General features: G+C 38.2%; 2 protein-coding genes across 3 annotated transcripts in view; one reads left to right on the top strand and one right to left on the bottom strand.

Moving 5' to 3' along the window:
• The window catches only part of DAAM2 (dishevelled associated activator of morphogenesis 2), a 979,794-nt gene that overhangs the window by 276,199 nt on the left and 688,423 nt on the right, over nt 1-15,172 (bottom strand). The gene's annotated exons all lie outside the window — the stretch shown is intronic.
• Nucleotides 1-15,172, top strand: part of KIF6 (kinesin family member 6) — a 381,700-nt gene that overhangs the window by 102,872 nt on the left and 263,656 nt on the right. For both annotated transcript variants that reach the window (XM_050787599.1, XM_050787598.1), the window contains exon 6: nt 13,214-13,343. In XM_050787599.1, coding sequence (XP_050643556.1) covers nt 13,214-13,343 — 130 coding nt within the window. The remainder of the gene's footprint in view (nt 1-13,213; nt 13,344-15,172) is intronic.

The raw sequence follows: 15,172 nt of genomic DNA, 5'->3' as shown, positions 1-15,172 counted from the left end.
CGCTGGGGGAGGGGCGCCCGCCATTGCCGAGGCTTAAGTAGGTAAACATAGCTGCTGGGAAGCTCGAACTGGGTGGAGCTCACAGCAGCTCAAGGAAACCTGCCTGTCTCTGTAGACTCCACCTCTCTGGGGACAGGGCACAACTATACAACAACAAAAGCAGCAGAAAACTCTGCAGACGCAAACGACTCTGTCTGACAGCTTTGAAGAGAGCAGTGGATCTCCCAACACGGAGGTTGAGATCTGAGAAGGGACAGACTCCCTGCTCAAGTGGGTCCCTGACCCCTGAGCAGCCTAACTGGGAGACATCCCCCACTAGGGGCAGTCTGATACCCCACACCTCACAGGGTGGAGTACACCCCTGAGAGGAAGCTTCCAAAGCAAGAATCAGACAGGTACACTCGCTGTTCAGAAATATTCTATCTTCTGCAGCCTCTGCTGCTGATACCCAGGCAAACAGGGTCTGGAGTGGACCTCAAGCAATCTCCAACAGACCTACAGCTGAGGGTCCTGACTGTTAGAAGGAAAACTATCAAACAGGAAGGACACCTACACCAAACTCCCATCAGTACATCACCATCATCAAAGACCAGAGGCAGATAAAACCACAAAGATGGGGAAAAAGCAGGGCAGAAAAGCTGGAAATTCAAAAAATAAGAGCGCATCTCCCCCGGCAAAGGAGCGCAGCTCATCGCCAGCAACGGATCAAAGCTGGACGGAGAATGACTTTGACGAGATGAGAGAAGAAGGCTTCAGTCCATCAAATTTCTCAGAGCTAAAGGAGGAATTACGTACCCAGCGCAAAGAAACTAAAAATCTTGAAAAAAAAGTGGAAGAATTGATGGCTAGAGTAATTAATGCAGAGAAGGTCCTAAACGAAATGAAAGAGATGAAAACCATGACACGAGAAATACGTGACAAATGCACAAGCTTCAGTAACCGACTCGATCAACTGGAAGAAAGAGTATCAGTGATTGAGGATCAAATGAATGAAATGAAGCGAGAAGAGAAACCAAAAGAAAAAAGAAGAAAAAGAAATGAACAAAGCCTGCAAGAAGTATGGGATTATGTAAAAAGACCAAATCTACGTCTGATTGGGGTGCCTGAAAGTGAGGGGGAAAATGGAACCAAGTTGGAAAACACTCTTCAGGATATCATCCAGGAGAACTTCCCCAACCTAGTAGGGCAGGCCAACATTCAAATCCAGGAAATACAGAGAACGCCACAAAGATACTCCTCGAGAAGAGCAACTCCAAGACACATAATTGCCAGATTCACCAAAGTTGAAATGAAGGAAAAAATCTTAAGAGCAGCCAGAGAGAAAGGTCGGGTTACCCACAAAGGGAAGCCCATCAGACTAACAGCAGATCTCTCGGCAGAAACTCTCCAAGCCAGAAGAGAGTGGGGGCCAATATTCAACATTCTTAAAGAAAAGAATTTTAAACCCAGAATTTCATATCCAGCCAAACTAAGTTTCATAAGTGAAGGAGAAATAAAATCCTTTACAGATAAGCAAATGCTTAGAGATTTTGTCACCACTAGGCCTGCCTTACAAGAGATCCTGAAGGAAGCACTCAACATGGAAAGGAACAACCGGTACCAGCCATTGCAAAAACATCCCAAAATGTAAAGACCATCGAGGCTAGGAAGAAACTGCATCAACTAATGACCAAAATAACCAGTTAATATCATAATGGCAGGATCAAGTTCACACATAACAATCTTAACCTTAAATGTAAATGGACTAAATGCTCCAATTAAAAGACACAGACTGGCAAACTGGATAAAGAGTCAAGACCCATCAGTCTGCTGTATTCAGGAGACCCATCTCACATGCAGAGACATACATAGGCTCAAAATAAAGGGATGGAGGAAGATCTACCAAGCAAATGGAGAACAAAAAAAAGCGGGGGTTGCTATACTAGTCTCTGATAAAACAGACTTTAAACCATCAAAGATCAAAAGAGACAAAGAAGGCCATTACATAATGGTAAAGGGATCAATTCAACAGGAAGAGCTAACTATCCTAAATATATACGCACCCAATACAGGAGCACCCAGATTCATAAAGCAAGTCCTTAGAGACTTACAAAGAGACTTAGACTCCCATACAATAATAATGGGAGACTTCAACACTCCACTGTCAACATTAGACAGATCAACGAGACAGAAAGTTAACAAGGATATCCAGGAATTGAACTCATCTCTGCAGCAAGCAGACCTAATAGACATCTACAGAACTCTCCACCCCAAATCAACAGAATATACATTCTTCTCAGCACCACATCGTACTTACTCCAAAATTGACCACGTAATTGGAAGTAAAGCACTCCTCAGCAAATGTACAAGAACAGAAATTATAACAAACTGTCTCTCAGACCACAGTGCAATCAAACTAGAACTCAGGACTAAGAAACTCAATCAAAACCGCTCAACTACATGGAAACTGAACAACCTGCTCCTGAATGACTACTGGGTACATAACGAAATGAAGGCAGAAATAAAGATGTTCTTTGAAACCAATGAGAACAAAGATACAACATACCAGAATCTCTGGGACACATTTAAAGCAGTGTGTAGAGGGAAATTTATAGCACTAAATGCCCACAAGAGAAAGCAGGAAAGATCTAAAATTGACACTCTAACATCACAATTAAAAGAGCTAGAGAAGCAAGAGCAAACACATTCGAAAGCTAGCAGAAGGCAAGAAATAACTAAGATCAGAGCAGAACTGAAGGAGATAGAGACACAAAAAACTCTCCAAAAAATCAATGAATCTAGGAGTTGGTTTTTTGAAAAGATCAACAAAATTGACAGACCACTAGCCAGACTAATAAAGAAGAAAAGAGAGAAGAATCAAATCTACGCAATTAAAAATGATAAAGGGGATATCGCCACCGACCCCACAGAAATACAAACTACCATCAGAGAATACTATAAACACCTCTACGCAAATAAACTGGAAAATCTAGAAGAAATGGATAATTTCCTGGACACTTACACTCTTCCAAGACTAAACCAGGAAGAAGTTGAATCCCTGAATAGACCAATAGTAGGCTCTGAAATTGAGGCAATAATTAATAGCCTACCAACCAAAAAAAGTCCAGGACCAGATGGATTCACAGCTGAATTCTACCAGAGGTACAAGGAGGAGTTGGTACCATTCCTTCTGAAACTATTCCAATCAATAGAAAAAGAGGGAATCCTCCCTAACTCATTTTATGAGGCCAACATCATCCTGATACCAAAGCCTGGCAGAGACACAACAAAAAAAGAGAATTTTAGACCAATATCCCTGATGAACATCGATGCAAAAATCCTCAATAAAATACTGGCAAACCGGGTTCAGCAACACATCAAAAAGCTTATCCACCATGATCAAGTGGGCTTCATCCCTGGGATGCAAGGCTGGTTCAACATTCGCAAATCAATAAACATAATCCAGCATATAAACAGAACCAAAGACAAGAACCACATGATTATCTCAATAGATGCAGAAAAGGCTTTTGACAAAATTCAACAGCCCTTCATGCTAAAAACGCTCAATAAATTCGGTATTGATGGAACGTACCTCAAAATAATAAGAGCTATCTATGACAAACCCACAGCCAATATCATACTGAATGGGCAAAAACTGGAAAAATTCCCTTTGAAAACTGGCACAAGACAGGGATGCCCTCTCTCACCACTCCTATTCAACATAGTGTTGGAAGTTCTGGCTAGGGCAATTAGGCAAGAGAAAGAAATCAAGGGTATTCAGTTAGGAAAAGAAGAAGTCAAATTGTCCCTCTTTGCAGATGACATGATTGTATATTTAGAAAACCCCATTGTCTCAGCCCAAAATCTCCTTAAGCTGATAAGCAATTTCAGCAAAGTCTCAGGATACAAAATTAATGTGCAAAAATCACAAGCATTCTTATACACCAGTAACAGACAAACAGAGAGCCAAATCAGGAATGAACTTCCATTCACAATTGCTTCAAAGAGAATGAAATACCTAGGAATCCAACTTACAAGGGATGTAAAGGACCTCTTCAAGGAGAACTACAAACCACTGCTCAGTGAAATCAAAGAGGACACAAACAAATGGAAGAACATACCATGCTCATGGATAGGAAGAATCAATATCGTGAAAATGGCCATACTGCCCAAGGTTATTTATAGATTCAATGCCATCCCCATCAAGCTACCAACGAGTTTCTTCACGGAATTGGAAAAAACTGCTTTAAAGTTCATATGGAACCAAAAAAGAGCCCGCATCTCCAAGACAATCCTAAGTCAAAAGAACAAAGCTGGAGGCATCACGCTACCTGACTTCAAACTATACTACAAAGCTACAGTAACCAAAACAGCATGGTACTGGTACCAAAACAGAGATATAGACCAATGGAACAGAACAGAGTCCTCAGAAATAATACCACACATCTACAGCCATCTGATCTTTGACAAACCTGAGAGAAACAAGAAATGGGGAAAGGATTCCCTATTTAATAAATGGTGCTGGGAAAATTGGCTAGCCGTAAGTAGAAAGCTGAAACTGGATCCTTTCCTTACTCCTTATACGAAAATTAATTCAAGATGGATTAGAGACTTAAATGTTAGACCTAATACCATAAAAATCCTAGAGGAAAACCTAGGTAGTACCATTCAGGACATAGGCACGGGCAAAGACTTCATGTCTAAAACACCAAAAGCAACGGCAGCAAAAGCCAAAATTGACAAATGGGATCTCATTAAACTAAAGAGCTTCTGCACAGCAAAAGAAACTACCATCAGAGTGAACAGGCAACCTACAGAATGGGAGAAAATTTTTGCAATCTACTCATCTGACAAAGGGCTAATATCCAGAACCTACAAAGAACTCAAACAAATTTACAAGAAAAAAACAAACAACCCCATCAAAAAGTGGGCAAAGGATATGAACAGACATTTCTCAAAAGAAGACATTCATACAGCCAACAGACACATGAAAAAATGCTCATCATCACTGGCCATCAGAGAAATGCAAATCAAAACCACAATGAGATACCATCTCACACCAGTTAGAATGGCGATCATTAAAAAGTCAGGAAACAACAGGTGCTGGAGAGGATGTGGAGAAATAGGAACACTTTTACACTGTTGGTGGGACTGTAAACTAGTTCAACCATTATGGAAAACAGTATGGCGATTCCTCAAGGATCTAGAACTAGATGTACCATATGACCCAGCCATCCCATTACTGGGTATATACCCAAAGGATTATAAATTATGCTGCTATAAAGACACATGCACACGTATGTTTATTGCGGCACTATTCACAATAGCAAAGACTTGGAATCAACCCAAATGTCCATCAGTGACAGATTGGATTAAGAAAATGTGGCACATATACACCATGGAATACTATGCAGCCATCAAAAAGGATGAGTTTGTGTCCTTTGTAGGGACATGGATGCAGCTGGAAACCATCATTCTTAGCAAACTTTCACAAGAACAGAAAACCAAACACCGCATGTTCTCACTCATAGGTGGGAACTGAACAATGAGATCACTCGGACTCAGGAAGGGGAACATCACACACCGGGGCCTATCATGGGGAGGGGGGGGGAGGGGGGAAGGGGGAGGGGGGAGGGGGGAGGGATTGCATTGGGAGTTATACCTGATGTAAATGACGAGTTGATGGGTGCAGCACAGCAACATGGCACAAGTATATATATGTAACAAACCTGCACGTTATGCACATGTACCCTACAACTTAAAGTATAATAATAATAAATAAATAAATAAATAAATAAATAAAAAAAAAAAAAAAAAAAAAAAAAAATGCATACATTTATAATTTTATGGTGATCTGCAAAATGTGTGTAAGAAAATTAAGGCAATATATTAACATACCACATTGTCCTTGTGATGAGGCTCTGCTTTCTTGGTTCTTTCTACTTTCATACTTTTTCACAAGAAGCATGTATTATGCTTATAGTTGGGAAAATAACAGACTATGTTAAAATGAAAATAAAAGTAAATAAATTCAGAATTTGCAAAATGTAATATCATAAACTAAGAGGTGTATAAAGCTATTTACCTGGCAGAGGAAATGCTATAATTTTCCAGAATTACAAATCCATTGCTTCTAGATGTATCTATTTTTATAGGTTTCCCAAATGTGGAAAACTTGAGCACATAATTTGTGTTACTACCACTATAAAATCTGAATAAGAAAGCCTTAAGTATTAGTAAAAACAGGAGAAAATTTTCTTTGAAAAAAAGTTGGTAGCTCTAAAGAAAATAAATTTTAGTGCACTGCTCTATAATTACTATATGGAATTAGGCCAAACAAGGCATTTCATTAAATGATGGGTTATTTGTAAGCCTGGAGCATCAGCAGGAATGTGATACAGCTGAATGTTGTTAGAAATTAGCAAGGAATACTAGTGTAACAAGCACAGTTTTTTGATTATCTAAAATATTCACTTTTGGAAGAGCATGCAAATACTGATGTCTGGCAGGTCATAGCTAAGTGTATGATAAACCATGTTTCAATAAATTAGATTTGGGCGCCATTGATGGTTGTGAAGTGATATTGTTAGGGCATGGAATAGTTTGGTTAGATTAACATAATACAGAAAGATATTCTTATCAAGTTATTAGCCATCTAAAACTTTATCATATTTGGGAATTATTTTGAAAAAGAAAATGGAAATAACATAATGTTTCATATTTGTGCTAAATCTTAGTGAAATGATTAAATTATAGTGACTAATAAGTAAATGAGCGCAATCGCCCCTGAGAAAGTGTTGGTTCTCCTGATTCTCCTATACATTAATTGCACCTAGTATGGTCCTATCTTTGCTGATCATAGATCATTCTTGTTCGGGCTTCACGTGTCCATAGCAGTGGCCAACAGCTTCCAGTTATGTCCTGAGTCCCTTTGGTGATGTTCATTTTCATGGCATATTGAAGCATACGAGCACAGTAAGCAGCAGACGCTTCTGGAAAGTATGCAGATAGTTCCTCATTGTTGCTATGCACCCTTGAGCCTTGTTGGATACATTACATTAAATGACTTTATCCATTGGTCATTTCAATTCTGTCCCTCTTCACACAGGGAAGAAATCATATACAGATTACCTGCACTTCTGAAATGGCAGACTTGTGGTAGCAGGATAACCTTAGGAGGTTGGTTAAGATCTTTGGGAATTCAGACTTATAAAAGTCCAAGTCTAATAACATTATTATTTAGCAATAAAGGTCAATTAGAAGTAAAAATGATAATATTTAGAGGAGATATTTGCCAGTTTGAAATAAAAGAAATTAATATGGATAGCAAGAGAAAAAATTATCACAAGAATTACTCAGAATATTTGGCAGTGCCGAGTTTGGACTTCTTCTGATAAAGTGTTTTATTTGTTAGTGTACTATATTCCTCTTTTTAAGAAGTTAGAACTTGGTGTTGTAGGTTGCAGATTATATTAACTAACTTAGTTTCTAAAACGTGTTAACAGAAAAAGGAAACTCTGTAAAACATTTTAAAGAAGTTTATTTTGAGCCAATAAAAATAAAATAAAAAGAGGTTTATTTTGAGCGATCTGGTTACAGATTGGTTTTGTGCATTTTGGAAAGACAGGAATTATAAAATCATAAATCAACGTATAAAAAGCATACATTGGTTCAGTATGAAAAGGTAGAATGTCTCAAAGGAGGGACTTAAAAGTCAGAGTTGGGTTTTAGGGATTCTTTGGTTGGCAATTGGTTGAAAGAGTTAAGCTTTGTCTAAAGACTTGAAGTCAGTATACAAAGGAATGCTGAAGTTGTGACTGGGGGCGTCTGTTATCTGTGCTATGATGCTACATCAGAGTCAGGTTGGAAAACAAGCCACATTATATTGGGTTAATTTTTAAAAACCTTTTAATTAGATTTTATGGTTTGTAGAGTGTGACTTAACACTAGTCTGGCATGGCCTTGGGCCTTGTTTATAATTTGGTGTCTTATTGTCACAAAAAGTTTGTTCTATGAGTCTTGTGATCTCTGTTTTAACATTAATGCTGGCAAGTTGTGCCGAAACTTCAAAAGGCAGAGTGCATAATGAGGCGTGTCCAACTGCCTTTCCTGTCATGGCTGGGAATTCAGTTTGTCAGATTTTCTGGGGTCCCCTTGGCCAAAAGGGGGTCCATTCACTTGGTTGAGGGGCTTAGGATTTTATTTTTAGTTTACAAATGTCATGTGATCAGCTATATTCTTCATTGTCACTGAAAAGACATGATGTTAGATAAAACTACAAAGAAAAGATACGGTTTTCAAGCTACTAGCAAGAGCTTTCGAAATATCTCACTAATGGTTAGAGAAAACGTCCATTGCTTGTAGCCCATTTTGTCTAGGTCAACACCAACACAAAAATGTGTTGCAGGTTCATGAAACTTTCCCAAGAAACATATTTCAAGTATTTACATTTTATAAGAGGAAACTCTTTAGAAAGTTGCAATCAGTCGAAACAAAATCTACCTTTGAAATTGTTTAAATGCAGAAAGGAGGGGTCGCCTTACATAGTTTTCCTAAAACTTTACATCTCTCTTTTTCCCTAAACTTTCACCATAAAGAGCTTCTGAGAAAATCTGTTGGGGTGAAAAAAAAAAAAAGGATATTGAGAACTGACAAACAATGCTCTCCTTATTTAAGTGACTTGTGTTGGGACTATGTTTACAACATGTGAAACATATCTAGTTATTTAGAAGAGCCTGGTGCACCCCCACTGTTGTCATGAGGCCCACCTGCCCTTGACATTGCTCGAGGTCACGGTGTCTAGACAGAGTGGCCTTTAGTCTGTATGACCTCAAGTCACCTTTATGTGACTTATTAAAAGGCACCCCTGCCATCTATTGGAAAAGTGTTGCAGTATGCTGATTTTGTTAGGAGGCTCTTCATTGCCTTATGACAGACACTTATCATGATAAGTATACAAACCCATGATGTGAATAGCACCCCCTCAGACATGGCGCCATTGTGTAGTACATGACCTATACCATCATATGGGACATTTGCAAGTAGATAAAGAATAGAAATCACCATGTCAGCACTTATATATAACATGAACATTAGAAACCATGTTCATTGCAGTAATGCCCAGTAAGTTCCTGTTCAGCAAGTTGGTGGTGCTGAAATGTGGAGGTAGGGTGTCGAGTGGGGAGGATTCTTTCACTGATAGCTTCCATTATTGAGAACAAGAGCCTGCCCATTGCTCTTTATATGTGTTTCAGTCAGTTAAAAAGTGCCTACAAATTCCAACTACTTAGCCAAATGGAAAAGATTCTCTGTTTAGAGAGAAAACACAAAGCTTTCTTCTTCCCCATCATTAAGCAGGCTGAGTACACTTAGCAGAACTTTTCCACTTAGGTATCCAAGTTAAGGCTATCAGTGACTTTTCACTTGAAATCTAAATATTATAGAAACATTTTGTAGGGAAAACTGTTCACAGGCCTGTTGAAAAAAAAATCAAATAAATAGTTTGGGGGTTTCCATCTTGGAATTAGAATGTTTATTTAAGAAACTCTAATAAAGCCCTCTTTCAAACCCATGAAAATTATAGTCAGAACCAAGTGGTAGACTAAGGATTCAGGAAATAGCTATTGATTTGTGAGGGACAGAGGGAAAGAAAGGGCCAGGAAAGGAAGGAACTTGATGAGAAACTTTTTGTAATGGTCCTTATTTCCTTCAACTTTGAAAAACCATTTCATTGGCAGTAGAATTTAAAACACTCTCATTCTGCAACTACCTCTCCCAGGCAATAGGTAGTGCCCAGGGCATGGCTTAGGCTGGGTTTCTGTGAGCAAAGGCATGAACGTAGGTGGGGCTGACGCACTGGCTGCAAGACTTAGTGCAAAAAGGATTTTCAATGGGGGCAGGCAGGGCAATATGGGAAAGTCCAAAGCATCATGCCCAAGGGATTGGGCAGAAATCAGAAAAGAATCTGAAAACTGGCAAGAAGAGACCCTTATTGGTGAGGGAAAGTTGTGTTTCAAAGATTCCAGAAGGATGCCAGAAGTGGACTCTTTTATAGCGTGCCCACAAATGAGCCCTAAGCAGGGGGAAGCCCATGAAAGAAAACTCTAACCTGCCTTTTAATTTACTTTTCAAAACCTCCATGGTCAAGAAATCAGAAAATAGTGAGAAACACATTATATTAATGCATAGGGATGGGTTACAAAAGATAGTCGAAAGTTCTACGAAGAAACGCCAAGGGCATGTACAAAGTGTATTTTGTGACAAAGCTGGACCAGCACCTGGAAGTAAATGTGGAAGTGTAATAGTTCTGAAGTAGCTACATTGGAGATCAAAGGCTCTGAGTGATTTAGAAGAAAAAAGTAGCTTAGCCAAATATCACTGATCACATTTAACCCTTTTTACCTTATGCATGTAATTATTCTATGTAAATATAATCCTAAATCAGTGACCCAAATAAAGTTGTCTAATAAATGTACATGGTTAGAATTCCATACTTGCTTGTTCTCTGCATTTGCTGTTTCAGTGAAGTAATGGTGAGATATATAGGTATTAGGTGTCCTTACTATTACTTACACTTTTTGATTCGGTAATTATATAAACCCCTTGGATGTTTAGGGAGACCCGTAATTCCCAGTTGAGCGTTAGTTACTGTGTGGTTAATGTTGTGTGGCTTAGTATACCCACCAGCTGTGTGGTCAGGGAAGTAGAAAAGAAACTTCCCCTGGAAAGACAGTCCTTTTAAAATTTTCAGTGACCTTACCTATTAGTAGATGTGATTCATCAGCTTCTTCAGCTATTATACAACCAAGAAAATTAGTAATTTTACCCTTTGAGTATGAAGTGGAACTAGATGAAAAGTAAAGATAAAAAATCAGAAACCTCCTCTCCATGTGTCTACTAGAAGAGATATTAAAGATGAAGTCAGTGGCTCTCACCCTTGGCTGTACACGAGAATCACTTGGGACTTTTACAAATTCTAATACCCAGACCATACCCTGGACCAATCCAATCAGAATCTCTTAGGATGGGATCTAAGCAGCAGTGCTGTGTATGGGGGTCTGGAGAGAGTGGGGGTGGGGTGGGGGTGGGTATGTGTATCCACAGATAGTTCCTTTTGGGAACACCTGGATTAAATGAAATAAGGCAAGTGCCTGACATACATTTAGTGCCTAACGAGTGTATACACCACCTTTGAATTGTTTCCTGCTACCCCATCTCTCCCTTTTCCAAACTTGCACAAGAATAGTATTGTATCTGTCTTGGTCTTTCAAAGTGTATCACAGGTGACTTTGCCTCAGAGTTAGAGAATTCATTTTTGACTTCATGATGACAAAGGCAGAACTCTCATCTTTTCTTTTTTTCTTTTTCTTTGTTTTTTTAAGCAAGGCCTCGCTCTGTCTCCCAGACTGGAGGGCAGTGGTACAATCATAGCTCACTGCAGCCTTGAATTCCTGGACTCAAGCCATCCTCCCACCTCAGTGTCCAAAGTGCTGGGATTACAAGCTTGGGCCACTGCACCTAGCCCTTTTCTCACTTTTAATATACCGTCTCATTATTTATTTTGTTACTTTATCTTCCAATATTCCTTAACTTCTTTCACCTATATAAGTCCCAGAATCTGTCGGTTTAGGAAGAATCATTACTTCTGTGTCTCTAGGGATTTAATTTAGCCAAATCTTCTTGAGCACTTCAGAAAAATCAGGGTGGAAATAAAGTTTAAGGAATAAAGGGAGTTTTTAAAAATAGAATACAACTCATCCATTTCAATTCAATTCAAATGCCTTTCTCTTTTCCAAGCATTTTTAATAAGCTCACTTAAGAGTCTTGTTGAAAAATAAATAAATTACACTTGTTTTCATTAAGAGAAAATATCTTTTTCCATTTTTGCTGGTATTGTTGAAGGAAACAAAAAGGAGTCTAAAACTTGGCAAAGGAGGACATTATTAGTGACATATTGGTCACAGATGTGCTGGTAGAGCTACATTTTCTTCCTGCCATTAGGATTTTAAGTGCCCACAAATTACATATGAAAGTCCAGATAACTTTCTTACAAAAGGGAAAGATGAAAAAAATTATACTTGCAAAATCTTGATTTTAAAGATATTCTAAATAAGTTTTTATAAAAAAGAAAATTACATATGTCCATCTGCTAGTTTTTCTTTTAAAGGAAAAGTAGTGCTGGATGGTGCCAACATTTACCTCGTGTCATCAATTCCAAATGTTTTCAACAAGTGAAGATACCTGAGATACTCTTTGGCAATACTTGTGAATAATAATATTTCCTTTCCTTAACAATTCTTAAGAAAATCAAGATGGCAAAATTTAAGAGGTAGAAAGGAACTCTCTTTAGTAACTTTATGGCTCAAATCTGTAGGCCTGTAAAGCAGAGTATGAGGAGTTGAGCCAAATTTTGTTCCATTGCAGAAAGTCCTGAAAGGACTTTAGGGAGAGTATTGACAAGCCAACTCTGGAAACAGGGTTAGGATTCACCTGGGAGGAAACGGTCTTGGCATCAGGATGCCCATTAAGGTAGTTGTAATAGATGAATGTAATTCCAGATCTAAGGCTCCGACTAAAAGGATGTAATGGAAGGAAAAGGTATGTTGTAAATGAAAAAGGATCAAGAAACGGATTTGACAGGCATTAAAATAATAATGGCAAGCTAAATATTTATTATAAGACTTCTTGAAAACTTTTTATTCACCTTGATGAGAAAACTTGATAAGGGAATAACTCCTAGAAGGATGACAGATGCTTCAATTTTCATCATGTTTAAGTTGGTAAGTGAACCAGTTTGAAATGTCATGTAAATTGAAAGTGATATGAAATTGAACAAAGGAATGAGTTCATTGCCTATGTAAGAAACTGAATCATGATACAGAAAAAAATATGGCCTAGTTTCCTGATACGTAGGTAGAAAATTATTATATGTTTGTATTTTTAATTCAATAAGAATATGCATTCTAAGATGATTTAGCGATCTGATTATTACAATGACAGGTGGCTTTAAATCAGGAGCTTGTAATATATTTTTCAGTCTCAAAGCTATTTGATAGTACTGTCAAGGGAATGTCAGTGTTTGATTCTAATCCAGTGCTGTCTGGTATCTTGTGTGTTACTTGGTTTTATAAGTTCAAGACGTCATACTATACAGCTTTTTAAAAGCCTGTAGGGAAGACTTCAGGTTCTTTTCATTCTCAGCAGTATCTTGTTTTCTTGCTTCCCATTTGCCTAGGAAAGTGACAATACTGGAGGACCCTGATCAGAACATTCACCTGAAAAACTTGACTCTCCATCAGGCAACCACAGAGGAAGAAGCTCTGAATTTGCTTTTTTTAGGAGACACCAACCGAATGATTGCAGAGGTAATAAACTTCTCTCTGCAAGCTGTTTTTTCAACATTGTAGGATATAGTATCTGAAGCCAAGGTGGAAAAAAAAGGCTATAATAGACGTTTAGGGGCAACAATGACCTTAAAAATAATTTCGTCCAAACCTCACATGCAGATAAAGAAGCCCAGATCTAGAGAAGTGAGGAGACTTTCCCAAGGTCACCCAGCTAGCTAATGAGCAGGAACAGAAATCTAGACCCCTATATTCTCAGTCCACTGCTTTTTCTACTTCAGTGTATCTACCTTTTAGTTTTTATTTTTATATTTCTAAGTTTTATACAAATTGGTTTGTACATTAATGACAACTTATTACATGTCCTAGTTATAGGAAGTTTTGCGTATTTTCTAAAATTTAAAAATAGTCCATTTTCCTAACCTGAAATCATCCATATGTTAGCATGTATTTACATGTCCATATATTTTCATTTAGTTAGTGGGTTAATATGTATAAAGTACATAGAACAATGCGTTGAACATAGGGAGCGCTTTATGCATTTGCAGCTATTGTTGGCGTATCTGGGAACACCACCATAGTGTATATATCTCAGTGCAACATTTGGAACATACTTATATTAAAAATTATTGATTGTTAATCTGACATTCAAATTTAACTGAGTTCCTGTTTTACCTGAGAATTCTATGCAGGAGCTAGGATTGACCCAGCTTGGTCAGGGGCCCAAATTGTAACTGGTTTCTGATTGCAGATGGAGGGTTATGAAGCTCTCATCCAGCTACACTGTGGTGAAGGGAATGGGATGGTGGTGGTGGTAGCGGTGTGGGAACAGTTCCCCAAATGACAGCTTACTGTTTTCACGGGCATTTTCTTTTTAAACCACCCTTCTAGAGTTCTATATTTTACCTTGTCTCTGATCACAAGTATTAGGTAGGGATAGTAAGCTAAAAGGATAAGTAGTCCAAGAAAAAGCTCCATCAGCCCCATGTCTGCCCTCTGGAATACCCCACCTTAGATGCAAGATAGACCAATACAAACCAAATTCAGACAGTGAAAGCATGGCATTGATATCTGTTATTATTTTGGACCCTTAGTTTTTGTTTTTGTCACAGTTGTTTACCAGTTTTGCATCAATACTTTTCAATAGACTAGCTAACTTATAAAGGTTGAGTTTATGTGCCATATATATGGATTTAAGGATGCTTAAATTGTTATTTTTATCTGAAACAACATTCACATAGTTTTAAATTTCAGAATATTTTGTTTTGCTTTACAAATTTGTATTTGTGCTCAGTACTCTAATATTTTGCCCATTTGATCATTTGTGATGCTCTTATTTGTCATAATAATCGAAGATTAAGGAATAAAGGTTGAGTAAGAATTAGGGCATATGATGACAAAGGATTTAGCATGCTCCACTAAATCCTTTTCCTCCATATATAGTTTAATAAACAGCAAACCAGGAGATACAGAATAAAAATGGGTCCTGTCCACCAATGCTTCTGAAAAAGAGAAAAAATAGATTCGTAAACTGCTATAAGGAAAACAAGTAGAGGAGCCTGTTGCTGCCTCAGTGCTAACTGACTTTCTTTCAGAGGTGATCCATCCCTAGAGAAATACAGGCCTCATCCTTGCCGATTACTTTCCCTCACCTTCAGTGGGTTATGGAAAGGCCCTTAACCTGTTCCACCATGACCTCCAGTAGCTTAAAAGCTTGGCCATTTGCTCTTTCAAAGTTATACATGAACTTTAGCTAACTACATGGCTTTGGGCTGTGGTTTTGTAAAATTTTAAGGAACTTCCTTTGTGAAACTTACCTGTCTTACCACCTTACAAAATTCCAAGTCTTT

The sequence above is a fragment of the Macaca thibetana genome, chromosome 4, assembly GCF_024542745.1.
Source record: "Macaca thibetana thibetana isolate TM-01 chromosome 4, ASM2454274v1, whole genome shotgun sequence".
NCBI lineage: Eukaryota > Metazoa > Chordata > Mammalia > Primates > Cercopithecidae > Macaca > Macaca thibetana.
The sequence above is the reverse complement of the archived record's forward strand: the minus strand, read 5'-3'. Positions and strand labels throughout refer to the sequence as shown.